This window comes from Pan troglodytes, chromosome 18, assembly GCF_028858775.2.
Source record: "Pan troglodytes isolate AG18354 chromosome 18, NHGRI_mPanTro3-v2.0_pri, whole genome shotgun sequence".
In the NCBI taxonomy this organism is placed as follows: Eukaryota; Metazoa; Chordata; class Mammalia; order Primates; family Hominidae; genus Pan; species Pan troglodytes.
In genome coordinates, this window is record NC_072416.2 from 33,348,236 (window position 1) to 33,375,374 (window position 27,139).

The following is a 27,139-nucleotide window of genomic DNA, read 5'->3' on the forward strand; positions in this document are numbered from 1 at the left end:
GCACACATCTGTGATCCCAGCTACTTGGGAGGCTGAGGCAGGAGGATTGCTTGAAGCCCAGGAGGTTGAGGCTGCAGTGAGCTGTGATCGAGCCACTGCACTCCTGCCTGGGTGACAGAGCAAAACCCAGTCTCAAATAATAATAATAATAATAATAATAATATTTTACATAACCAACCACTTCTAAAGATTAAAAAAAAAAACCCACAATTAAAAACCTCAGGTCCCTCAGGCAATCATACCAGATATTGAAACAAAGCAATAACATAAGGACTGCAGTATTTATTTTATTTTTATATTATTTATTTATTCTTTGTTAGTTTGTATTTGGAGTGTGGGTTTTGTTTTATTTTTTGATTTTTTTCTTTTTTTCGACCCACGGATTTATTCTTATTGCCCAGGCTTGAGTGCAATGGCGTGTTCTCAGCTTACTCAACCTCCGCCTCTTGGGTTTGGGTAATCGTGTCTCGGCCTCCCTCTGCCTCTTGAGCTTGGGCGATTGTTCCACCTCATCCGCCCTCCGCCTCTTGGGTTTGGGTAATTGTGTCTCGGCCTCCCTCTGCCTCTTGGGCTTGGGCGATTGTTCCACCTCATCCGCCCTCCGCCTCTTGGGTTTTGGTGATTGTTCCACCTCATCCACCCTCCACCTCTTGGGTTTGGGTGGTTTTTCCGCCTCAGCCTCCTGAGTAGCTAAGGGAGGAGTCTTCAGATTATCATCCACTGAGGGTGGAAGAGGAGAGGGTGGAAGAGGAGCAAGGAGACACTCCTTCAGATTATCATCCACTGAGGGTGGAAGAGGAGCAAGGAGACACTCCTTCAGATTATCATCCACTGAGGGTGGAAGAGGAGAGGGTGGAAGAGGAGCAAGGAGACATTCCTTCAGATTATCATCCACTGAGGGTGGAAGACGAGCAAGGAGACACTCCTTCAGATTATCATCCACTGAGGGTGGAAGAGGAGAGGGTGGAAGAGGAGCAAGGAGACACTCCTTCAGATTATCATCCACTGAGGGTGGAAGAGGAGCAAGGAGACACTCCTTCAGATTATCATCCACTGAGGGTGGAAGAGGAGAGGGTGGAAGAGGAGCAAGGAGACACTCCTTCAGATTATCATCCACTGAGGGTGGAAGAGGAGAGGGTGGAAGAGGAGCAAGGAGACACTCCTTCAGATTATCATCCACTGAGGGTGGAAGAGGAGAGGGTGGAAGAGGGATAAGGAGACACTCCTTCAGATTATCATCCACTGAGGGTGGAAGAGGAGAGGGTGGAAGAGGGATAAGGAGACACTCGTTCAGATTATCATCCACTGAGGGTGGAAGAGGAGAGTGTGGAAGAGGAGCAAGAGGACACTCCTTGATATTATCATCCACTGAGGGTGGAAGGGGACGATGGAGACATTCGGGAGGTGTCTTGAGGCTCAGGGAGTTATCCGTTATAGAAGGTTGTTGAGTTGGAGGAGGTGGCTGGCGGCCCATCCTGTTTTTTAAAGTTTCAGCTGTGAGGTAGGGCCAGTAGGGCAATCCTGAAGAATGACGATGCTCCGCTGCCGCCATTCTGACCTGTAGGGCCGAAGAAGGGAATGTTTTCACACATATTCATTTGATGGACAAAATTACTGCCACCAACACGGTCTGCACCTTCTGTTGCTGGTGATAGATTTTTGCACCTTTCCATCCTCCAGGTTTCAAAATAGCAGTATCACTGTCATAATATCACCCTTCCACTGAGTACTGCTGACAGCTGGGGGGTAAAGAAAAGTCATTGGGACACACTGTTGTCTCCACATGCCACTGTGTCTGTCTGCAAATGTAGGCAGGCTGGGGTCCTGCCCCAGGGAAGACAGAGTCATAACAGAGTAATAAAGAAGCATGTTTGAGACACAGGAGTGTCTATGTCTATCCTCATTCCTCCCTCACAGCCATCACCAGAGCATGTTTCTTGCACCAGGTCAACAGACAGTAAGAGAGGCATGAAAAGCCCATTGTCCACACATGTTGCAGCTTCTTTTTGGAGAATGTTTTCCAGGCCTTTTATGTTCTGTCTCTGATTCTCAGAACTCTGCAAGGTCAGTGTGACCACCCTGCTCCAAATCTAAGAAAACAGAGGTTTCCAGAGGAAGGAGAAATTGTGTCCAGGGTCACACAGCTTGCAAGAGGCAGAGTGGAAGTTGATTCCAGCTCTGCCTGCAGGCCCCTCTCATTTCCCCTCTGTTTCCCTTCTTGACAAAGGATCTTCTTCACTCTGGAGGTGCCACCCATGAGAACAAAGAGCTCTGGAGAGATGTGGATTCCTGAAGAGCTGCAGGGGAACTGGGAGAGGGTTTTCTGACAGAACAATCTTACCTCAAGAAGTCAGTTAGGCATGGCTGTAATATTTCTTTTCACTCCCAGGTAATACCAAATTGTAAGTGCACTAGGACATAAAGAATACTTTTGTCCATGGAAAAATGAGGTGGGAATTCTAAACAAAGCAAGTTTTAAAACTGTGTTTCACTTCAAGTGTACAAGTCCCATCACGTGTAATCATAGGACTCGGCAGCTTTTGAAGGTACAGAGGCCACACAAGAACCAGCTTAGCTGAGCATCATTTAAGGCCTTCATTTGGAATTGTCCCTGTGGGTAATAAGTTACATTCACTCTTCACTAATTTACAGTCAGGGCCCATTTGCTATTACAAATATGGAACCTTTGACACTTTGAATATTAGATCAGGGGCCCCACTGGGTGGGGATGAAGGTGTTTTTGCACAACACGGTTACCAACAGGGATGGGACTGTGATGCTTGTAGGCAGCCTTTCTCTCTGCCATCTCCCTCTGCAGGGCTTGAGCACAGAGCTGTAGGGAGAAAAATGTATCCATGTCCTGACCTGGCAGACTATGTTCAAAAGCAAGGAAAACAAACAAACTTACCCGGTTGCAAAGAGGCTTTCTTGCAGGAGGGGGGATCTGAAAAAGCCAACACATGAGAAATTGAATGTTGAGAGAGTCTAAGAGCCGTGGCATCATCTGCATCAGCACTGAACTATCCTGCAACTGCGGGGAGGAAGCTCCTTACTTTGCATTTGTGGTAGTCCTCTGCCCGCCGCCGCAACTCTTGCGCACGTTGAAACATTTTCCTATGGATTACAATCACTTTCATCAGATAAAGCACCACTTTCAGGATGATTTTAAATAATCTGCCATGTTTCTGTTATCCTCACAACTGTACCCTTACACAATCTATCTCTACCTAGAAAACGTATTTCAGATGGCTATAAGAGTACAATCTGAGCCGGTCGCGGTGGCTGACGCCTGTAGTCCCAGCACTCTGGGAGGGCGAGGTGGATGGATCACGAGGTCAGGAGATTGAGACCATCCTGGCTAATAAGGTGAAACCCCATCTCTACTAAAAATACAAAAGATTAGCCGGGCGTGGTGGCAGGCACCTGTAATCCCAGCTACTCGGGAGGCTGAGGCAGGGGAATCACTTGAACCTGGGAGGCGGAGGTTGCAGTGAGCCAAGATCACGTCATTGCACTCCAGCCTGGGTGACACAGCGAGACTCCATCTCAGAAAAACAAAAACAAAAACAAAAACAAAAAAACTGTATGGTCTGATCCAAACTATTGCTATATTGATTCCTCCTCTTGCTTACTGCCTGCTGACTTCTGAGATGATAGTTTCCTTCCCCATTCTCAGTATATCCCTAATTCATCCTTCATTGAGCATCTTTTATCATAAAGCTGTATTCTCTTTGTATTAATATCCTTACCGTGTTTCACAGGGCAGAAACAGCTGGGCTTATAAACAGGCATAGTCCTTTTGAAGGATGTGGTTGATCCTACAACAACACACTTTCCTAAGGATGACAACAACTCACCCCACCCCTAGAATGGCTGGTATGAACCGAGTTTCCACACAGTCTAGCTGGCAATGGGGTCAGGAGACGTTTTGCTGCTTCACATCTTTTGGTCACTGGTAAATATTAAGGTACTTTGTTTTCTGTTTTGTGAACTCTCTCTCTCTCTCACGATATGTCTTCTGACCATTTGTTTCTATTTCTGCATTTACTGGGTCTAAGCATTGTACAGAGGTTAAAAACAACACTCCAATGGGCGTTTCCCAGGAGGGTGGGGTTCAGTTTCTGAACTCACTTCTAGGTGTGTATTTCTTTCATATCCAATTTCCCATTTTCCTCTGCCTCTGATACCTACCTCTCCTTTTCTGCATGCTCACATTCTTTCATGCTTAGTTTCCCCAGATTAGAAGGGAGAGAAATGCACACACATGATCCACCAGCCCGTGTGGGATTCCCTCTGCCCTTCTGGCATCTGAAGGCTGTGATTCAAAGATCCCCCCTGCAACCTTTCCACAAATGAACCAACTGATTCTCACAACCAAAGGGAGAATGGACACCTCCCATTGAGGGACAAAAAAAAGTCACACTCTGGCCTGCTGGCAAGTCACCTGTCATTTCCAGCTCATCTTCATAGTTCCATAGTTAGTCCTATTCTTTAGTAAATATAAAGACTATTAAAAGCTTCTATGAGGTGCACTATGTGTGTTTCTGGGGTCAGTCTTGTGCTTGACACAGCGAAAGCTCATTTTAGTTCAGTGTGAAAAACCAGACCTCACCAATTCATCACAACTAACTCCATCGGAAGCAGAGGATTGCTCCTCATCTGACTCCTCCTGTGTGAGACCTGATTCTCAGTCAGAGGCTGATGCCGGAACTGAGACCATCAGCCATAGAGAGATCGTTCCAGAATATGGTGTCATTAACCCCGCAGTTCACTACTGCACTTTGCCATGATTCAGGACTGGAACTCTTGTCATCGACTTTAAAGATCCTGGTTGACAGAAAAGGCAATCTGAATGCTGGGCGCATCTATTGAATTACACATGATCGGAATGGCTCCTAAGTCAGGGTGTTATGTCCTGAAAATAGGTGACAACGGCAAACCATCCACCCTGGTGTTGACTGACTTTAACAAGGTTAAGTTCACAGAGATTGAGGTCAGAAAAAGGAAACGGCCTAAAAAGGGTAAGTTTGCTGTGTTGCCCTCACACCACTTGATTCATGGTCCTGATCCTAAGGATCTCACCTGATACTTGGTTTTATAGGAAGGATGTGTAAAATTCCCAGAACGCTAGGAAACAGGGACGAAAACACTTCAAAGAGAAAGTTAATGAACTTGTTTCTGACCACAGGGCATCCTTCAGCACATGCTGTCTGGAGTGGCCTCAAACAAGGAGTGTGTGGTGAGGTGCTGAGAATGCAATGGGAGCAGGGTCCTGTCCCCACGCTACAGAAGCTCACAGTTTAATGCAAATGAGAAGCCAGTGAGGACATCACTACTCCTGCTGTGCACTTGGGAACTAGAAACACAAAACCTGACTCTGGAGGGAAGCTAAGGAAGCATTCTACTCTTGAGTTGACATAAGTGCATCTGAAGCTTCTGATCTCTGATGAGAACAATGGGGGACACCAAACAGAATATAAAACCCATGATTGAATACATCCAATTGCTAACATGGCAGTAAACAGACATGAGGTGAAGATGGAGGAGAAGGAAACCCAGGACAAAAGTCAGCCTCGCATTTGGAACCCATTTCCCTGAGTTTCACTGCTGAATTCCAGAAGGAACTACTGAGATGCAAAGAAGCACAGCAGCTTTTGCACACATGCGTGGGATTAGATGGAAAACAAGTGGATTGAGGGTCTGCCAATGAAAGCGACCCATACTGAAGTCCACTGGCTCTGGTTGAGACCCAGAAGAGTCATGCATCAGAATAGAGGTGGACAGGAAATACCCTGGCCTTTGTAGGGACTGAGCCTGCACCGACGACCTCAATTGCAGCCTGTATGGAGGACCCCTGACCATCCCCCAGAAGTAGACTCCCATCTCTTCTGCAGCAAGATAACATGCTACTAGGCCTCAATTCATTGCTAAATATTTTTTAACAAGTATCTCACATTTAACAAAAAAAGATCAGTCATATGGCAGCAAAATACAATGTAATATGACCAAAACATGAAAGACTGTGAAAATGAATCTGGAGGTGACCCAAGCATTGAATTCAACAATCCAGGCTGGGTGTGGTGGCTCACACTGGGAGGCTGAGGTAGGCAGATCACCTGAGGTCAGGAGTTCAAGACTAGCCTGGCCAACATGGTGAACCCCTGTCTCTACTAAAATTACAAAAATTGGGCTGGGCACGGTGGCTCATGCCTGTAATCCCAGCACATTGGGAGGCCGAGGTGTGCGGATCATGATGTCAGGAGTTCTAGACCAGCTTGGCCAATATGGTGAAACCCCGCCTCTACTAAAAATACAAAAATTATCCGGGCATGGTGGCATATGCCTGTAGTCCCAGCTACTCAAGAGGCTGAGGGATAAGAATCGCTTGAACCTTGGAGGTGGAGGTTGCAGCGAGCCAAGATCATGCCACTGCACTCTAGCCTGGGTGACAGAGTGAGACTCTGTCTCAAAAAAAAAAAAAAAAAAAAAAAATTTGGCCAAATGTGGTGGCACACACCTGTAATCCAAGCTACTCGGGAAGCTGAGGCAGAATTGCTTCAAACTGGGAGGCAGAGGTTGCAGTGAGCCAAGATTGCACCATAGCACTCCAGCCTGGGCGACAGAGCGAGACTCTATCTCAAAATTTAAAAAAAAAAAAAAGGCTGGCTGTGGTGGCTCATGCCTCTAATCCCAGAACTTTGGGAGGCTGAGGCAGGTAGATTACCTGAGGTCAGAAGTTCGAGACCAGCCTGGACAACATGGTGAAACCCCATCTCTAGGAAAAATACAAAAATTAGCTGGGCGTGGTGGTGGGCACCTGTAATCCCAGCTACTTGGGAGGCTGAGGCAGGAGAATCACTTGAACCCAAAAGGCAGTGAGCTGAGATTGTGCCATTGCACTACAGCCTGGGCAACAACAGCAAAGCTCCATCTCAGGAAAAAAAAAAAAAAAAAGAGAGAGAGAAAGGAAAACCAATGCCAGTACTAGCAACTCCTCTTCCCCCGAAAAAATGACAAACAAGAATGTAGGAAGGGAAAGGAATTATACAGCTTAAACTAATGAAGCAGAAAGGACAAACTCAATTTTGAACCCACTGAATGTGCCACAAATATTGTAGAAAATATTCTCAAGGACTTTACAGTTGTCTACTTTGATTGACACATGGTTCATACAACAGTATTTGTGTCAAGGCACATCTTACTGTTTTCTGGCGGTCTTCCTCTTTCCATTGATTTTGTCATGATGGTTGATTTTCGTTGTCACCTTCCTCTTATGGATTTTAGCTCTAAATTTTCTTTTCACATGTCTCCGTAGAGTAATGACGTCTTTCAGGCCAATTTTATTTCCTGGAAAGGAAGAAACTCTTTTCTTTGTGTGCATACAAATGGACCTCAGCCCTTGGTGAGAGTGAGGAGAGGAGAAGGTGAGAAACCTGAGGGCAAGAAGCTGTTCTTTCCCTTTCCAGGGCAAACTCATTTCCACACTATGGGGACTCCAAGAGAGCCATACCTTCCTGTCTACGTCGGTTGGACCTCCAGGCTCTCTGCTGTACATCCGTGGATCCATCATGTCCATTTTCAGACTGGAAGATAGTCTTCAGGAAAGACAACTAGGAAATAATAATATAAGAATGACGGCTGGGCACGGTGGCTCATGCGTATAATCCCAGTACTTTGGGAGGCCGAGGCAGGTGGATCACGGGGTCAGGAGTTCAACACCAGCCTGGCCAAGATGGTGAAACCCCGTCTCTACTAAAAATACAAAAATTAGCCGGGCATGGCAGCGGGCGCCTGTAATCCGAGCTACTCGGGAGGCTGAGGCAGAGAACCGTTTGAAGCTGGGAGGCGGAGGTTGCAGTGAGCCGAGATCACACCACTGCACTCCAGCCTGAGCGACAGAATGAGACTCTGTCACACACACACACAAAGAATGACATGAGGCTGGCACGGTGGCTCACTCCTGTAATCCCAGCACTTTGGGAGGCCGAGGCAGGCTGATCACCTGAGGTCGGGAGTTTGAGACCAGCCTCACCAACATGGAGAAACGCTGCCTCTGCTAAAAATACAAAATTAGCCAGGCATGGTGGTGCATGCCTGTAATCCCAGCTAGTCGGGAGGCTGAGGCAGGAGAATCACTTGAACCCAGCAGGAAAAGATTGTGGTGAGCTGAGATTGTGCCATTGCACTCCAACCTGGGCAACAAAATTGAAACGCTGTCTCAAAAAAAAAAAAAAAAAAATAGGCCAGGTGCAGTAGCACATGCCTGTAATCCCAGCACTTTGGGAGGCTGAGGCGGGTGAATCAGAAGGTCAAGAGATGGAGACCATCCTGGGCAACATGGTGAAACCCCGTCTCTACTAAAAATACAAAAATTAGCTGAGCATGGTGATGCACGCCTGTAGTCCCAGCTACTCGGGAGACTGAGGCAAGAGAACTGCTTGAACTCAGGAGGCAGAGGTTGCAGTGAGCCAAGATCCCACCACTGCACTCCAGCCTGGTGACAGAGTGAGACTCCATCTCAAAAAAAAAAAAAAAAAAAATGACATGTATATACTTCACACAACGGAACTGTACACTTCAACACGGTTAGATGGTAATTATCATCTTCTAAGTATTTTACCACAGGTTAACATGTTTCACAACTTGAAAAGGAAGTAATTACCTTCAGCTCTCTGAGTTCTAGAATTTGTAACATTTCACCCCCTGCTCCTTCCTGATCTGCACTGGAGCATCTTCCTTCTGTCCCTGCTCTACTCAGAGTTCACTTTCCCTTCCCTCACATCAGCTTCGTTGAGGCTGGTTTGAACTTAACGCAAAACATTCTCACTAATGACTGAATTCCCACCAAGATTTCCATATTATCACAGTATGCTTTTAATCTTCTAAGATATTAAATATTTGTTCTCATCATAGCGAAAATGCAATGCAAATCCCATCTCAGATGTGGGTCAGATACCTATGAATCTCCTGAGGTAGTCATTGAAATGACTTTTTTCTTGAGATGGAGTGTCACTCTCAACCATGCTGAAGTGCAGTGGCGCTACCTTGGCTCACGGCAACCTCCACCTCCCAGACTCAAGCGATTCTTGTGCCTCGGCCTCCCAAGTAGCTGGGATTACAGGTGCCTGCTACCATGCCTGGCTAATTTTTGTCTTTTCAGTAGAGATGGGGTTTCACCATGTTGGCCCATCTGGTCTTGAACTCCTGACCTCAAGTGATCCACCTGCCTCAGCCTCCCAAAGTGCTGGGATTACAGGCATGAGCCACCACACCTGGCCTGAAATAATATCTTTCAAATTCTTTGCAGAATTTGATTTTTCCTGGTTTCTGCACATAGGATAAAAAAAAAAAAATCATGTACTAGGATTTCGAGAGAAGCAATGGGTAATCTAAAAAGATGAAAAGAGAAACCACATCAATCCCACAACTACTGCTAGATTTCATAGGAAAGGTAGCTGGCCCAGTTTGGAGCTAGGAGAAATGTTAAACACATGAAGAAATGACAAGCAAAGAAATGCCATCACACATGAATGCTTCATGGCACCCATGATGTCCCTGCTTAGGAGGTAATGGTATAGATGACTAGATGACAAGGACAAAGATGAGAGGTGCGAAGTTGTCCAAGTCCAACAGCTCAACTGAACTTTCCTAAATGGAACTGTTAAAAAGTGGTAAATTTAACAACTTCCCCTGGCTCACGTGGTGGCTCACGCTTGTAATCCCAGCACTTTGGGAGGCTGAGGCGGGTGGATTATTTGAGGTCGGGTTTTGAGACTAGCCTGGCCAACATGGGAAAACCCCGACTCTACTAAAAATACAAAAATTTGCTGGGCATGGTGGTGGGCACCTGTAATCCCAGCTACTTGAGAGGCTGAGGCAGGGGAATCGCTTGAAGCCAGGAGGTGGAAGTTGCAGTGAGCCGAGATCACACCATTATACTCCAGCCTGGGCAACAGAGGGAGACTCGTCTCGGGGGTGAGAAAAAAAAAAAAAAAAAAGCTTCCTCCAATTTATACCGAAAATTCTCTGTTCAGGACTAAGTGGCATAGAGAATGTTAAATGTGCCTAGATATCTTCATAACTCATATATTTTCTGTTTTCTACATATCTTGAAAGGCAGTGCCAAATGATGTGTAATTATCTAGGTGGTTAAACTGAAACGTACTTCCTCTTCCCTTGAATATAAAAAAGCATTGTGGTATTAGTACTTTTATCTTGGATCATTGTTCAGAAGGAGTTTCAGCCCCCAGACAACCACATTTTTACTGTCATGAATGGCAAGACAAAATGTAGAGCTCAACTTCCCCAAAGGAAAAAAGGCTCAAAAGACAAATTATGGCACAACTCAGCAGCCAAATTCTTACCAAGTACAGACTTTTGACATACTGATCTCTCTCCAGTTGCAAGTGGGAACATGCACTTTGAATGATGTCATTCAAAATTACCCTGCCCAGACACACTTTTCATCGATTCTCTTGGAGGGCAGTTCTAAGAGATTCTCTGGGGCTTTCTCTGCATCATGAGACGCAGTGCAGTTCTGCCCTTCACCTTCCGGCAGTTTGTCACCTCGTCCCTATGACCTCAGAGGAACTTTGTCTCAGGCCAATTGTTTGTTCCTTGGCCTCTTTCATTTCCCCTAAAAATCATTTGCTGCCCCTCTAAATGGCCTACATCTCCATCTATCTCCCTCTCCCCTCACAAGAGGGTGCTCTTTAAGCATCAACCATCCGGCCCTTCTAGCAGTCTCATTTTTCAGCTGGTTCCCATGTTTATGCCTGTTCTATGTTTTTCTTTTCCTGTTAAGCTGTCTGTTGTCAGCTCATTTCTGCAGTGAATCTTCAGAGAGGAGATTGGAAGCTTTCCTTCCACCCATACGATAGAACTATAAAGCAGAAGAGTTTAGAAAGAATTTCCTATTTAAGTGATGAAACCTCATACTCCATTTGTGATAAATAGCACAAAGGTTAAAAAAACTTATTTTTGACCAAAAGCTCTGTTGACATTCTATTAAACAAACACCGACCTATTTAATTTTCATAATGTAAATGGCAGACATTTTCATAATTCTTATGCTAATAAATCATTTCCCTGATTGTTTGGGTAAAACCACATATTCATAATGAAGTCCAGAAATGTGAATTGTTTTATATAATTTATTCTTATTTGTGATTACAAGTATACCTCTACAGAAAGTTAGTATACTCACACAAAGGTAATTTGTGCAGAAGAGAATGGTAAATGTGTAAGGTCTCAGAAACTCAATAATGATAATTATCAAATTATCCAATTTTTGTGGAGATGGGGTTTTGCCATGTTGGCCAGGGTGGTCTCGAACTCCTCCACAAAAGTCAGTCTCACGATGACGATAGACAGCCAGAGTATTGATAACCTGGAATAATAATAGTTGAAATAATGAAAAGGTCAATGACACTGACAATATTTCACTCAGAAAGAATCATCCTTAGAAACCGTCAACCTCCTCCAAAAGGTAACCACATCCCTCAGATATCACCGTGGGATTCCACTGCTACAAAAAAGAACAGAAGTTACAAGTCTCATCTTTTTCAGATGGCTGGTAGTGTTTTTAGGCATTGCAAATGTGGGGTGCTGTCTTTCTTGGTATAAAGCAGGGATATCCAATCTTTTGACTTCCCTGCCAATATTAAAAGAAGCAAAGTTGTCTTGAGCCACACATAACATACACTACCACTAACAATAGCTGATGATCTAAAAAAAAAATTTTTTTTTTTTTTTTTGGAGACAGAGTTCCGCTCCACTCAGTCGCCCAGGCTGGAGTGCAGTGGTGCAATCTCGGCTCACTGCAACCTCCAGCTCCTGGGCTCAAGCCATTCTCCTCCCTCAGCCTCCCGAGTAGCTGAGATTACAGGTCTCTGCCACCATGCCCGACTAATTTTTGTATTTTTAGTACAGATGAGGTTTCACCATGTTGGCCAGTCTGGCCTTGAACTCCTGATAGGCGATCTGCCTGCCTCGGCCTCCCAAAGTGCTGGGATTACAGGTGTGAGCCACCGTGCCCAGCCATTTGTTTTTGTTTTTGCTTTTGTTTGGTGTTTTGTTTTTGAGATGGGATCTCACTCTGTCACCCAGGCTGGAGTGCAGTGGCGTGCTCTCGGCTCACTGCAACCTCTGCCTCTCAGGTTCAAGTGATTCTCCTGCCTCAGCCTCCTGAGTAGCTGGGAGTACAGGTGCCTGACAATGCACTCAGCAAATTTTTGTCTTTTTTGTGGAGATGGGGTTTTGCCATGTTGGCCAGGGTGGTCTCGAACTCCTGACCTCAGGTAATCTGCCCGCCTCAGCCTCCCAAAGTGCTGGGATTACCGGCATGAGCCACTGTACCTGGCCAAAATCTCCTAATGTTTTAAGAAAGTTTACAAATTTGTGTTGAACTGCATTCAAAACTGTCCTGGGCCACATGCAGCCCGTCACTCATGGCTAAGACAAGCTAAGTATAAAGTAATTATCTTTTCTTTTTGTTTGGAGACAAAGTCTTGCTCTGTCACCCAGGCTAGATTGCAGTGGCATGATCTCAGCTCACAGCAACCTCCGCCTCCCGGGTTCAAGCGATTCTCCTGCCTCAGCTACTGAGTAAGTGGGATTACAGGCGCCTGCCACCGCACTCGGCTAATTTTTGTATTTTTAGTAGAAACAGGGTTTCACCATCTTGCCCAGGCTGGTCTCCAACTCCTGACCTCATGATCCACCTGCCTCGGCCTCCCAAAGTGCTGGGAATACAGGTGTGAGCCACTGCACCTGGCCAGTAGTTATCTTTTCTTTAAAGTTATTTACTTGTTTTTTAAATTGATGTATAACATTGGATGCATTTATTATATATCACATGGTAAAAGAATCCCTCTAAATAATACTTCTCTCTTGGATTATATGAATCTTTGTCATTTAAAGCTCAGCATAAGTAAAAAAAAAAAAAAAAAAAAAAATACAATGAAGAGATTACTTCATTCACAAATAAGTATCAAATTTTAGTGCTTAAAAATTAACAAGGTGGGCCGGGCATGGTGGCTCACGCCTGCAATCCCAGCACTTTGGGAAGCCGAGGTGGGTGGACCATGAGATCAGGAGATTGAGACCATCCTAGCTAACACGGTGAAACCCATCTCTACTAAAATTACAAAAAATTAGCAGGGCATGGTGGCACGCGCCTATAGTTCCAGCTACTTGGGAGGCTGCGGCAGAAGAATCACTTGAACCCGGGAGGCAGGGGTTGCAGTGAGCCGAGATCGCACCACTGCACTTCAGCCTGGGTGACAGAGCGAGACTCTGTCTCAAAAAAAATTACCAAGGCGGAGATCATGAAAATGGCATGAATAGTGTGGGATTTCTCTAAGATTGTTGGTATTAATTCCATTAGACTCTTATGTGAGTGAAGACGAAGACTTCCCCTGAGTAAGTTCAGACAGCTTGTGATAACATTTCTACATCGATTCCTCAGGATTTAACTACATATTCTTGAAAACATCTCAATTTTAAATGTTTCTTTCAAGATGGTGAATTAAACAGAGATAGCCCTTCATCAGGTTGAACTCAGCATATGCTGAGTCTGAAATGGAAATGATGGAGTTAGAGAACCATACAACAATGGTAATGATTTCAGAAACATAGTGTTGAGCAGAACAAAGCAGACACAAAAGAGTACCTATGGCATGGCATGCATCTGTATACGCGAAATTCCAGAATAAGCAAGCTAACCTATGATAAAGAGACTGGCTGGGAAGAGTGAGAGTTCACTTTCTGGGGTGACATAATAGTGTAGATCTTGGCTGGGCACGGTGGTTCATGCCTGTAATCCCAACGCTTTGTGAGGCCGAGGCGGGCGGATCACCTGAGGTCGGGAGTTCAAAACCAGCCTGACCAACATGGAGAAACCCTATCTCTACTAAAAATACAAAATTAGCTGGGAGTGGTGGCACATATCTGTAATCCCAGCCACTCGGGAGGCTGAGGCAGGAGAATCGCTCGAACCTGGGAAGCAGAGGTTGTGGTGAGCTGATATTGCCCCATTTCACTCCAGCCTGGGCAACAAGGGAGAAACTGTCTCAAATAAATAAATTAATAAATAAAATAATGTAGATCTTGAAAGGGGGTTGGTTTATGCTGGTGTATGTACTTTCCAAAGTTAGTAAACTTACACTTAAGGTTATATATTTTGGCCAGGCGCGGTGGCTCACGCCTGTAATCCCAGCACTGGGAGGCCGAGGCAGGCAGATCACGAGGTCAAGAGATGGAGACCATCCTGGCGAACATGGTGAAACCCCGTCTCTACTAAAAATACAAAAATTAGCCAGGCGTGGTGGTCTACTAAAAATACAAAAATTAGCCAGGCGTTGTAATCTGAGCTACTCAGGAGGCTGAGGCAGGACAATTGCTTGAACCCCGGAAGCAGAGGTTGCAGTGAGCCGAGATCTTGCCACTGCACTCCAGCCTGGGCGACAGAGTGAGACTCTGTCTAAAAAAAAAAAAAAAAAAAAAAAAATCATCAAACCAGATGACACAAATCAAATGACATTTCACTTTGTTTTGGTCCATTTTGTTTGTTAGAGACAAGAGTGCAGCGGGGCCATCTCGGCTCACTGCAACGTCCAGCTCCTGGGCCCAAGCGATCCTCCCACCTCAGCCTCTCCAGTAACTGGGATAACAGGTACGCACCACCAGGCCCAACTAATCTTTTTTGGAATTTTTTGTAGAGATGGGGTTTCGCTATGATGCCCTGGCTACTCTTCAACTCCTGGACTCGAGTGATCTGCCCACCTCGGCCCCCTAAAGTGCTGGGATTACAGGCCTGAGCTGTGTAATTTCATGCCGCGTGACACAGCCCAGTAAAAAGGAAGAAACCCCGCGGGTCCAGCGTCTACTCACAGGGGTGGGATGATGGCTGATAAATCCCAGCAGGAGCCAAAAGAGGAGCCACCACCGCAGCCGCAGCCGCATGTCCTGGTCCTTTCAGGGCGCCCTGAGGCGGCCAGGACAGAGGTGGAGGTGGCTCAGGGCACGGGGGAAGGAAGGGGACGGGGACCGGGGCCGGATCTGAGTTGGGGAGGGGGAGGGGAGGGGGAGGGGAAGGGGAGGGGAAGGGGGGAAGTAAGGGAAGGGAAAGGAGAAGGGGGCTGTTGGGCACCTGGAGGAGGTGGAGGAGGAGGAGGAGAAGAAAGGGGTCTGGGAAAGGATCCGGGTCAAATTAAGTTCTCAAGCGCTGGTGGAAGGTTTAGCTACAGGTCACGGAGAAGATCAGGGAAGCAACAGGACACGCGGGGCAAGGGAGCGTGAGGCTTAGGAGCAATTAGAGGGAGACAAAAAGGTTCTGCTATCCACCAAACCTTCTTCGGTCTGGGCCCTCCCTTGGCAACCCTGGGGCTTTATACTCCCTCTCCACCAATCCCTGATGACCCCGGTGGTGCCTCACAATGGACAATGCCAAGTAGCGCCCGCATCATTCCAATGACCCCTCCCCCATCTCAGTCTCCCACACTCCTCGCAAGGACGGGTCCTCTCTGGAACCTTCACTAACCTGATTTCTGGTCCTCCCCAACCAGCTCCCTGTCCCTGCTTCTGGGCGCTCCTTCCTTCCTGAGCTCCCAGGGTTCCTCAAGGTCACTTTTGGCGACAAAACATAAAAAACAAATGATGGCAGGATGGCAGGAAGAACCTCATACCCAAGCAGGGTGCCAGGTTTTACAGCCTCCGCTCAGCCATTCATATCCTAAGCAACAAAACATCAGCAGGATGCGGAAGGTCCCGATAGTAAACCATCTCCATCACATCCATGTAGCCATCCGTCCATCAACCTGTATCTCAGGAACAAATGTAGATACATTCATTTTAAGCATGCATGGTACATTTACAAAAATTAACCTGACTTATTTTGTTCCAACAAATCTCAATATATTTGAGAGCAATCAAATCACACAGCATGTTTCTGATCATATAACTGTGCTAGAAGTCAATGATTAAAAGCTAATTCAAAATTATTATTTGCTTGGAAATTCAAAGTGCCCTTAGAAGACATAAACATATGAAAGAATCCAAAATGAAACAAGATTGCCTTTCAACTCAATGATAAGATCGTAACATGGCAATAAAATGTCTCCCTCTGGCCTGGGAATTCCTCTTTGTGCCACAAGGTTGTGTGATTGCAAATCACCCCTAACCCACCTAGACATTTTAACATCCGAAACCGAGTGATGATGTCCTTATCTATATCATCTTACTGCCTGTGTGTGTGGACTTTAAATTCTGAACCCAAATGAGGGGGAGAAAACCAAGTTGACTTTCATGATTGACCTCTCAGGGATGTCCAAGGAATTTGTGCATTTCAAGAAACAAAGTTCATCAGCTTCTCTCCTAAGGTATTTGCCCACAATACCCAGAGGGCTTGGCAGCATCATGTGTGATGGGTGGGGAGCTCCAAGCAGGTGGGCAGGACCCAGGGGCCTGGTGACCAGGACAGACCCCCACTGTCCATCACCTTTCCTGGCCCTGTCCTCTGCTAAACTTCCCACAGGCCTTCTGCCCGATCACACAGAGTGTGCCCAAACTCTCTCAGGCCTCTGGCAGCTGAAAACCACTGCTTTAAATCCCTTTACCATTTACTATGACATAAGGTTATTGTAAACAGGAAATATTCTATTGATGCTACAAATGGAAAGCCAATGCCTTTACCATAAATAGAAAAACAACCCTAAGAAGCAAGCAAAACAAAAACAAAACAGGGGCTGGGTGTGGTGGCTCACGCCTGTAATCCCAGCACTTTGGGAGGCTGAGGTGGGCGGATCACAAGGTCAGGAGTTCCAGACCAGCCTGGCCAATATGGTGAAACCCTGTCTCTAATAAAATACAAAAATTAGCCGGGTGCGGTGGTGGGCGCCTGTAGTCCCACCTACTTGGGAGGCTGAGGCAGGAGAATAGTTTGAACCCGGGAGGCAGAGTCTGCAGTGAGCCGAGATTCCACCACTGCACTCCAGCCTAGGCGACAGAGCGAGACTCTGTCTCAAAAACAGCAACAACTACAAACAAACAAAAAACAGGGTTAACGAAAGTATGGAATTCAATTCTTTTTATATGCTGCAGCCATGTTCCGGCCCTAGATTTGGCTGGGCATGGTGGCTCACGCCTGTAATGCCAGCACTTTGGGAGGCTGAGGCAGGCAGATCACGAGGTTAGGAGTTCGAGACCAGCCTGACCAACATGGTGAAACCCCGTCTCTACTAAAAATACAAAAATTAACCAGGCATGGTGGCACACGCCTGTAATCCCAGCTACTCAGGAGGCTGAGGCAGGACAATCCCTTGGACCCGGGAGGCGGAGGTTGCAGTGAGCCGAGATCGTACCATTGCACTCCAGCCTGGGTGACAGAATGGAATGAGAGTCTGTCTCAAAAAAAAAAAAAAAAAAAAAAAAAAAGCCCTAGATTTCGGTTGTGTTGGTTGTAAAAGGAGAGACCAAGTAAGTGGGGGTTGAAGTCAGATTAGAGCAAAAGTGAATGGCAGAGAGTAGTATAATGTCCATGAAGGGCTGCTAGAGTCACCGTGATCATAGCCCAAGCAGAGACAGGGAAAGGAAGATGTGAGCAGAGTTTGGGGTCTCGAACAATGGAGGTTATTCATGCAGCCCAGGAAAGGCTCCCCAAAGCCAGGATCAACCTCCCTTGCAGGCGGTCCCTCATGGAGGCATGGCCAGGCACCTTAGATTTGAGACCAGCTATTTTGCTGCTGACCAGCTGTGTGACCCTGGGCTGGTTTCCTTCCATACAATGGGAGTGCCAATGGCTGCAAGCATGCAAAGACCGTCTGAGGATAGGAGGAAGCAATCTGTTGAGCACCCGTGTACCTGAGTGTCATCACCTCCCAAGGGCATCCTTCGTTCCAGAGCTGGCACCTTGGAAGGCCCTTGGTCACTGAAGGCAGTGATGATGGTAACAGCAGTAAATCATCATTTACGGCTGATGAGGGAAGGCCAGGGGTAGGGCTCCTAGGTCCTGGATAACAATGAGGGTCTGGGCACTCCTGGGGACAGCTGAGTGGTAGGCCTCCTGGGTCCCCAGGGGGCAGGTCCATCTTCAGTGGCATTGGGCCTAGGCTGGGATGCTGAGTTATCCACTGGAGCATCAGCAGTACAGGCAGGCACAGACGCAGTGGATCCATCGGAGGTGGCAGGTGTAGGATCATCTGGTGAGCAAGTAGAGTCACCAAGCCTGGCTGACCACTACCCCCACTATCCCCACAGACGATGCCCTGTCCCTTGCCTCATGCTCCGGCAGGGTACAGGCTCGCACATGGGGCCTCATGGAGCATCTCTCTAAGACCTCTGTGTCCTGGTCATTGAATGGGCACTTGAGTCACCCAGGGCCATTGGAACAAAGAGGAAGAATCAGGCCCCACCATGTTTTGGGAGAGTGTTTAGCACAGGAAAATGCACAGAATACATGCACGACACGGGGGCACTGTCAGTGTGGGAGCAATAGTTTACAACCTCCAGCCCTAATCTGAGCACTCTCACCTGTGCAATCTGAAAGGAACAGGAGACTTGCAGGAAAAATAGTGCCTGGATTTAACTTAAAGGAACTAAAATGTTGGAATTTTTACTCTTGATATCCTTCCAAACCAACTCTCTCAATGTTCCCATCCTCAAAACTATCACATGGGGTAACTGAGGCAGTCAGAGATTTACTGACTCAATGTCACTCAGTTGATTCTCAGTTCACTGCTGATTACATCTGACCAAACTGCTTTTTCTGAAGTCTACTCCGTTTCATCATGCTGGTGATGATTTTGTGCAGCTCTGGGACAAACTCCACCTGGCTGAGGATAAAGCAAATCTGCGGTGACTTAGTCCTCCTGTCATTTCCCATCAGTTCCCCACTCTCCTCCTCTGCCCCTCCACAGTCTCCCATGCAGGCTGACACCATATGACGGCCTTAATGGAGTCCACCGAGTATTTCAGGTTCTCTCCTGGGCCACTTGAAAGTGGATGTACACATGGGATTTGCTTTGACCCAAGAGATGTGAGTGGAAGTGAAGCGTGTCACCTCGAGGCAAAAGAGTTGGGAGCCATTGAGACTGGCCACCCTCTCCTTCATCTCTTAGAGCAGCTGACAGCTCCCATATGGAGGCTGCTCCTTTATTCTCGTGGCAGGATGAGGGCATGTGGGGCACAGGGCACAGGAGAGCCATGGAGGATGTGCAGCATGGGCAGGAAAAGAGCCTTCAGTGGTGTACATTTCCATCGTTTGGGGCTGTTTCTTACCTACAGTGATACCTAGCCCATCCTAGCAGGCATGCACCATCTACCCCACGCTCTGTGATGCAGACTAGCCTGCCGTCAGAACATGAACTGGTGGTCAGACACACGTAGGTTTCAGTTCCAGCTCTGCCTCTTATTGACTGTAACCTCAGGCTTAACTTTCAGTCTCTGAGCCTCAGTTTCAACTCTGTAAAATGAGGTGGCTATACCATCTCAGGTTGCAGAGAGAATTAAATGAAATATAAGTGCATGTAGAGCATTGAACCCAGGGCCTGGCACACACAGTGAGTACTCAATGTTAGCCATGTAGCTTCATGATGCATACTGATTGTCAATATTCAGACAATCCAGTAAAGTATTACCAAAAATAAAAGTAAACTTATTTGCATATGTATTCTTTCAAGCTTTATTTTTAAACAGGGTAAAACTATGCATATTCTTTCATAGCCAGTGTTTTTCTCTTCATAGTATATTGTTAAAATAATTTTATCTTGGACCGGGTGCAGTGGCTCACACCTATAGTCCCAGCACTTTGGGAGGCCACGGTGGGCAGATTACGAGGTCAGGAGTTGACACGAGCCTGGCCAATATGGTGAAACCCCATCTCTACTAAGAATACAAAAATTAGCTGGGCATGATGGTGCACACCTGTAGTCCCAGCTACTCAGAGGCTGAGGCAGAGGAATTGCTTGAACCCGGGAGACGGAGGTTGCAGTGAGCCAAGATTGTGCCACTGCACTCCAGCCTGGGCAACAGAGTGAAACTCTGTCTCTCTCTCTCTCTCTATGTGTGTGTGTGTGTGTGTGTGTGTGTGTGTGTGTGTGTGTGTATCTATATAAATCTCAAAAATAAAAGATCATTTTTGAGATTATCATTTTAAAAGACAAGATAATGTTCAACTTAATGACTAATTTAATTATTACTATTGGACTTTTTGTAGACTGCACAGAGCATTCAAAACAAATGAAGGAGAATAAAAAATATGTATTACAAGTTGTAAAATAAATGTGATGTGGTTAATTCTTTTATTCAAAATTATAGAACATATATATGTACTATAGAATGTATTTCTTATTATGAGTCATGTTAAAAAGTAGTTTAGAAGCTGTTGATTTGAATTTCCTTTTCAAATTTTGCAGGATAATTTTTTTTTTTTTTTTTTTGACAGAGTCTCGCTCTTTCGCACAGTCTGGAGTGCAATGGCGTGATCTCGGCCCACTAAAACCTCCACCTCCTGAATCTAAGCAATTCTCCTGTCTCAGCCTCCTGAGTAGCTGGGACTACAGGCTCACACCATCATGCCCGGCTAATTTTTGTATTTTTAGTAGGGACGAGGTTTTGCCATATTGGTCAGGCTGGTCTTGAAGTCCTGGCCTCAGGTGATCCACCAGCCTCAGCCTCCCAAAATGCTGGGATTACAGGCATGAGTCACCATGCCCAGCCTAAACTTGGCAAGATAATAAATAACCTTTTTAAGTGTCGTTGGGCCCTTGTCTGGTTGTTTTTCTTTAGGTTACCATGCCAGCAATGATTCCTTTTGAGTTTCTGACAGAAGATAGTGGTTTTCATCCAAATAAGTCAACTACTCTACCCCATCCCTAAGCCACTTGTATGGAAAGAAAAAGAGGAAGAAGCCAGTACTGTGACTGCGTAAGCCTCCCCCAGCATCACCCGCTATGAGATGTGTGGCAGCTGAGACCCGGGAACTGCTCAAGGGCACCAGGCCCCATCTGTGTGCACTCACTCACCTTCCTCAGGTACTCGCATGGGCATGTCACTGACTTTACGTGCTGCTGCAGCTCCTTGGTGAGCTGGCCCTGCTCATGGAACAGGAACTGTGGGGTCAGGACAATAGAGAGCTTCACCATTTGCAGAATGAGAACAGGGGCTCATGATGATTGCCAACCTATTAGATAATTTTTTAAAAAAGTGTTGAATGAGTGGAAAAACAAGGTGATGTTTGAGTCTATAGTGGTCAAGGGCTTCAGAAAAGGACAGAACCAAGTTCAAATTCCTGTACTTTGAATTTCTACTTCATGCCATGCAAAATTACTTTACCCCTTTTAACCTCAGTTTTCTTCTGTGTGAAACAGGAACAATAGTTTCATTCGTCATTCACTTTCTCTCAAGGTTTCACGAGATCATACCTATAAAACATCCAAGTCATTTAAATGTATCATCATTTCTGTCATAATTAGTGGGATCCATTTCACTATTATTGGATATACAGTTCTGTGCCTGAAACCTACAAAAAAAGAAAATGTTAAGTCTAAAAAGCATTAGTGATTTCTCATTTTTATATTATTAATTATAACCCTATTTAATCACACAAGGCCTTGTCCGTGGCAGGTGCTCAATAAACACTTGTTGAATCAATGCATGTGGGCTCCGGAGCCACACTGTTTAGATTCTATTCTGCCTCCACCACTTATCAGCTGTGTGATCTGGGTAAGATAATTCACCTCTTTATGTCTGCACTTCCCTCTCCATAAACTATATATAATGAGAATCCTTAGCTCATTCAGTTGTGGTGAGGGGTGAATGATTTGGCACACAATCCCAGCTACTCGGGAGGCTGAGGCATGAGAATCGCTTGAACCTGGGAGGCAGAGGTTGCAGTGAGCCAAAATTGTGCCACTGCACTCCAGCCTGGGCGACAGACTGAGACTGTGTCTCAGAAATAAAAATAAAAATAAACAAAAATCAATGAACTAAAAACCAATTTCTAGTGGTTTCTAATAAGGAAAAAATGGTTCAAAAAACTGCTAAGCGAGATCAAGCAAAACAAAAAAATCTATTAAGATAATGTTTTTATAACTCGTATTTAAAACATTGTTGATTCATTCTTTATTTTTATTTTTATTTTGAGACGGAGTCTCACTCTGTCACCCAGGCCGGAGTGCAGTGGCAGGATCTCCGCTCAGTTCAAGCGATTCTCCTGCCTCACCCTCCTGAGTAGCTGGGATTACAGGCGCCCGCCACCACGCCCAGCTAGTTTTTGTATTTGTAGCAGAGACCGGGGTTTCACCATGTTGGCCAGGCTGGTCTCCAACTCTCGATTTCAGGTGATCACCCCCTGCCTGGGCCTCCCAAAGTGCTGGGATTACAGGCTTTAGCCGCCGCGCCCGGCCCTTGTTTTGTTTTCTAGATTGAAGAAAGGTTTTTCTCAGAAGTCATCTAGAATTTATACCGATTTGGTAAAGCACACTTTTGTGAACAAAGGTGGGTGGAAGCGTTTGTTTTTCCTCCCTATTTGATCCTTCTAAAGTTTGGAAACTATTCATAAATATTCTTATTTTCATGTACATATGTTCTCTTTATAAGCAGGTTACAATCAGAAAGATTGGTTATATTATCAAGGCTTTGACTGAAACATCCTATTTAAGAATATGCAGAAAATTTCTGGCTTCGAGTCTGTAGCCTTACGTTACAGTCAGGGGGAAACTGTCACTCCCCGCAGGCCTGAGAACCTTAGAGCTTTTCGGGGAGCAACTTGGCAAGGGGGGTCCCAGCAGCTGCTCGCGGGCAGGAACCATGGGGCACAGCCCCGGGCGACCCTCGGGACAGCGGGAGCTTCCGCTTCCTGGCGTCTTTCTTCCCCGCCCCGCCGGCTGCTGGGGAAGCGGCGGGCGCCCAGTGCCTGGAGGTCGCTCCCTCCCCTCCTCTGGCTGCGGGAAAGGAGAGGCGGCGGCGGCCGGAGCAGGGTGGGCGGCCTGAGCCGAGAGCCCGGCCGGCCCCCGCGAGGAATATGGCGACCTGCAGCGACCAGAGCAGCAGCGGCGTCAGTTGCTGCACCGCCGACTTCTCGGAGCAGCGAAAGCGACTCGCGAGAAGACGCCGCCAAGTGGAACCTGGGCCCTGCGGCCCTGGGAGGGGGCAGCAGCGACACAGCCATGAAGCCCCGGGCGGGGCGCTGGGCGCCAACGAGCGCCACGGCAACCTCCAGACGGCGCCACAGCAACCTCTAGGCAGTGCCCACACCAGCCTACAGGTGGCGCCCCTCGCACTGCACCTGCCGCGGCCGCCCCGGGGCGTGAACTGCGCTGTCAGCAGGGTCGCGCTGACCCGGGCGGCCCAGGCCCGCAGCAGCCGAGGAGCCCAGGGGCACTGCCCGGGGTGACGAGAAGGAGAAGACGGTGCCCCAGAAAAAGGCAAGAGCTCAGAGTTCGGGTCCCCGTGCCAGGAATGGCCAGGAGCAGAAGATAGAGAGGTGGAGATGGAGATGGAGAAGCAGCAGGTGGGAAGGAGCGGCGCTCCACCGGTGGGGTCAACATGCGCTGGCTGAGCTTAGAGTATGAAGAGGATGAAGCAAGGCAGAAAGAGCGGAAATGAGAAGGTGCAATGACACAACGGAGCACAATGCAGAATCCAGCCCTAGGACTCCAATAAAGGCTGCGTTTAATTCCAACTCACACCCTCCCACCCCTAATCAGAGAGGATCACGGGAGAGAGAGGACCCAAGGAACACTGGAACCTGAAGGACAGGAATCTGAGGCCAAGACTGATTGCTGGAAATTGTGGGAATCAGGAAAGGAGAAACTGAGGCAGAATGGGGGGATGGAGGGTGGTGGTGGGGGGCAGTGAGCTGGGTTAGGAAGGATTAGAAATCAGAACCTTAGGAAGGATCCAGAAAGGAACTGTCCTTAAGAAGGTGCATGCTGTGGCTGGGTACTGTGGCTCACGCCTGTAATCCCAGCACCTTGGGAGGCCGAGGCGGGCAGATCACCTGAGGTCAGGAGTTCGAGACCAGCCTGGCCAACATGGCGAAACCCCATCTCTACTAAAAATACAAAAATTAGCCAGGAGTGGTGGTGTGCACCCGTAATCCCAGCTACTTGGGAGGCTGAGGCAGGGAGAATTGCTTGAACCTGGGAGGTGGGAGTTGCAGTGAGCTGAGATCGTGCCACTCCATTGCAGCCTGGGCAACAAGAATGAGATTCTGTTTCAAAAAAAAAAGAAGGTGCATGCTGGGGATGATGGAATGGGTTCTAAGACTCAGGGAGTGAGGGAAGGGGAGGGACAGGGGTTGGGGGTGCAGTGGGGTGCTAATGCAGCACCCAAACAGAAGAAGACTGGAGGAAAGCAGGGCCCTTCTCCTCCAACTCCAGCTGCTCCTCTGAGTCCCAGGCCACCTGCTCCTGTGTCTGCCGACCTACTGGCCTGTCTCTGAATCCTGCTGGAATGCCATTCCTCCTGATGTCTGCCCTGCCTCAGACCTTTCACTAACACCACCACCCCTACTGCCCAGGGCCCACCACCCCCACTGCCCCCGACCATAGCCTGCCCCTATCCCAGAAGCCCCTGCTTCCAGCCACATGCCCTAGGTGACCTAAAGGGGACCTGGACATGCAGGGGAAGAGGGTGCTCTTCTGGTTCCTCCTGCTTAGGTATCCCAGTCTCGCAATCATGAGTGTAAATGTTGGATATGACACAGATTCTATTTCTCAAGCTGTTTCACACTGTGGTTTACCTAACAGTGTTTTGTGGGGTCATCGATGGGGATTTGGTTCTCCCTGCAGACCAAGGACCTCAGCGCAGATTTCTTGAGCAGCCTAGAGAGGCTCTGGCCTCACCTGGCCACATCAAGTTCTGGGTCCTGCCTGCCCTGCTTGGCCCAAACACAGCAAGGGTGACAGGAGGGAAACGGGAAAATGGTGACTTTATAATATTGGAAAGGAAGGATTTCATGGCCCAGTGGAACACAACAGAGAACCCAGAAATAAATCCATGCATTTACAGCCAGCTCATTTTGCACCGAGGCACCAAAAACATACCATGGGGAAACAGATGGTGTCTTCAATAAGTGGTGCTGAGAAAATGAGATATATCTATGTGTGAAGAATAAAACTAGACACCTGTGCTTCACCACATATAAAAATCAAATCAAAATTAATTAAAAACTTATATGTAAGAAACTACAGGCTGGGCACTGTGGCTCACACCTATAATCCCAGCCCAGGCCCAGGCGGGAGGATTGCCCGAGCTCAGGCGTTCGAGACCAGCCTGGCCAACATGGCGAAACCCCGTCTCTACTAAAAATACAAAAATTAGCCAGGCGTGGTAGCGCACACCTGTAATCCCAGCTACTAGGGAGGGAGGCGGAAGAATTGCTTGAACCCAAGGGGTGGAGGTTGCAGTGAGCTGAGATTGCACCACTGCACTCCAGCCTGGGTGACAGAGTGAGACTCCATCTCAAAAAAAAAAAAAAAGAAAAGAAAAGAAAAGAAAAGAAACTACGAAAATATTAGTAGAAAACATTGGGGAAATGCTTTATAACACTTGTCTAGGCAAAGATTTCTTGAGTAAGACTTCAAAAACACAGACAACCAAAGCAAAAATTGATAAATAGAATTACATCCAGCTAAAAAGCTTCTGCACATAAAAAAAATTTGTTTAATGAAAATTAAAAATAAAGTAGACCAGGCACGGTAGCTCATGCCTGTAATCCCAGCACTTTGGGAGGCCAAGGCGGGCAGATCACTTGAAGTCAGGAGTTCTAGACCAGCCTGGCCAACATAGTGAAACCCTGTCTCTACTAAAATACAAATAATTAGCTGGGGATGGTGGTGGGTGCCTGTAATCCCCAGCTACTAGGGAGGCTGAGGCAGGAGAACTGCTTGAACCCGGGAAGCGAAGGTTGCAGTGAGCCGAGATTGTGCCACTGCACTCCAACCTGGGCCACAGAGTGAGACTCCGTCTAAAATAAATAAAAAAACAAAGTGAAGAGACAACCCACAGAATGGGAGAAAATTTTTGCAAACTATTCATCCATCAAAGGATTAATACCCAGAACATATAAGAACTCAAAAACAAAAATCCCAAATAATCCCATTAAAAAATGGACAACAGCCACGGCGGGCCGGGCCAGCAGGTCCATGCCTCGCCTGGGGCCCAGGCCCGCTGCCCCGAGCGCGGCGCCCAGCCCGGACCGCATGGACTCGGCCTCGCCCGGTGCCGCCCGCGGCTTGGACCCACAGGACTCTCCGCGCTCGCGCTTCTCGTCCAACTTGTGACCCTCACCAACCGCCCTGCGGGGCCCAGGCTGGCCCGGGGCGGGGTGTCATCCAGACCAAAGCGCTGTCATTGCGCTGCCCCGGCCGCCAGCCCCTCAAGAAGCTATAGACGAGACGTAGGTAGCCGTAGTCGGACTGACTACACTGGCCGGGGAGCAGTCCCCTCCGAGTCCCCGGCCGTCCCCCCTCATCGCCCTGCGCCCACCCCCATCGCCCCTGCCCCCGGCGGCGGCCTCGCGTGCGAGGGGGCTCCCTTCACCTCGGTGCCTCAGTTTCCCCAGCTGTAAGATAGGGACAGGGCGACCCAGTGGCGGAGAGGAGCCGGCTGTGGAGCCCTGCCCACCCCCTGCCCTCTAGGTAGCCCGCCGTCTGATGAGGATTGTTATTCTAAGTGCAATACTTGGCCCTCCGGCTTCCCGCTGCTCCCACCGCGCTCACGCAATAACCTGCCCAGCCGCCGTCCACGCGTGTCCCGCGGTGACCTCCCGGAGCAGTGCCCCGGCTCCCTCCAGCACCTGCGCCGAGGGGCGGGCCGTCCTGGCTGCGCAGGGCGCGTGGGTGAGGCTGCAAAGGCTGGAGTCCCGCCGCCGTGATTAATGTACTGACGAACCGAGGCAGCAGTGCCCCCATCACGACCCCCACGCCCCACTAACCCCCACGCCCCCACTCCGCACAATAAACGACAGCATTGGCAAAAAAAAAAAAAAAAAAAAAAAGGCAAAAGATCTCAATGGCTATTTTCCAACAGAAGACATACAAGTGGCCAACGGGTATATGCAAACTTAACATCACTAATCATCACAGAAGTGCACATCAAAACCCAGTAAAATTTCATCTAACCTCAACTAAAATGG

General features: G+C 47.6%; 2 protein-coding genes across 6 annotated transcripts in view; both read right to left on the minus strand.

The window, feature by feature from the left end:
• Positions 1-281: 281 nt before the first annotated feature.
• On the minus strand, positions 282-11,345 carry LOC129137438 (nuclear pore complex-interacting protein family member B12-like). Of its 2 annotated transcripts, XM_054669245.2 has the most exons (6): positions 11,207-11,339; positions 7,511-7,610; positions 7,203-7,347; positions 3,054-3,114; positions 2,909-2,944; positions 282-1,558 (listed from the first exon to the last, which is right to left on the minus strand). In XM_054669245.2, the coding sequence occupies exons 4-6, from the start codon at positions 3,108-3,110 to the stop codon at positions 347-349; spliced, it is 1,305 nt and encodes a 434-aa protein (XP_054525220.1). In that variant the 5' UTR covers positions 3,111-3,114; positions 7,203-7,347; positions 7,511-7,610; positions 11,207-11,339; the 3' UTR covers positions 282-346. The 2 variants fall into 2 exon arrangements, with proteins under 2 accessions (XP_054525220.1, XP_054525219.1); XM_054669244.2 differs by having other exon boundaries at positions 7,203-7,610; positions 11,207-11,345.
• Positions 11,206-27,139, minus strand: part of LOC129137434 (eukaryotic translation initiation factor 3 subunit C) — a 51,050-nt gene continuing 35,116 nt past the window's right edge. The window contains exons 22-24 of one of the 4 annotated variants that reach the window (XR_010152333.1): positions 21,341-21,419; positions 21,021-21,178; positions 15,554-15,818 (exon numbers count right to left, since the gene is read on the minus strand). The gene's annotated coding sequence lies outside the window, so the exon portion shown is untranslated. Of the gene's footprint in view, positions 11,390-15,553; positions 15,819-17,407; positions 18,198-21,020; positions 21,179-21,330; positions 21,518-27,139 lie in introns of those variants that run through there. The other 3 variants (XR_010152332.1, XR_010152331.1, XR_008540014.2) reach the window with 3 other exon arrangements.

Bases quoted from the DNA above. Each gene is read 5' to 3' on its own strand.
- LOC129137438 (XM_054669244.2), bottom strand. From the start codon at position 7,576: ATGGACATGATGGATCCACGGATGTACAGCAGAGAGCCTGGAGGTCCA. The intron at 3,115-7,202 runs GTAAGATGTGCC...TGTAATCCATAG, and splicing joins AGGAAGACCGCCAGAAAACA to GAAAATGTTTCAACGTGCGC. The intron at 1,559-2,908 runs GTAAGTTTGTTT...TCGGCCCTACAG, and splicing joins GAAAGCCTCTTTGCAACCGG to GTCAGAATGGCGGCAGCGGA.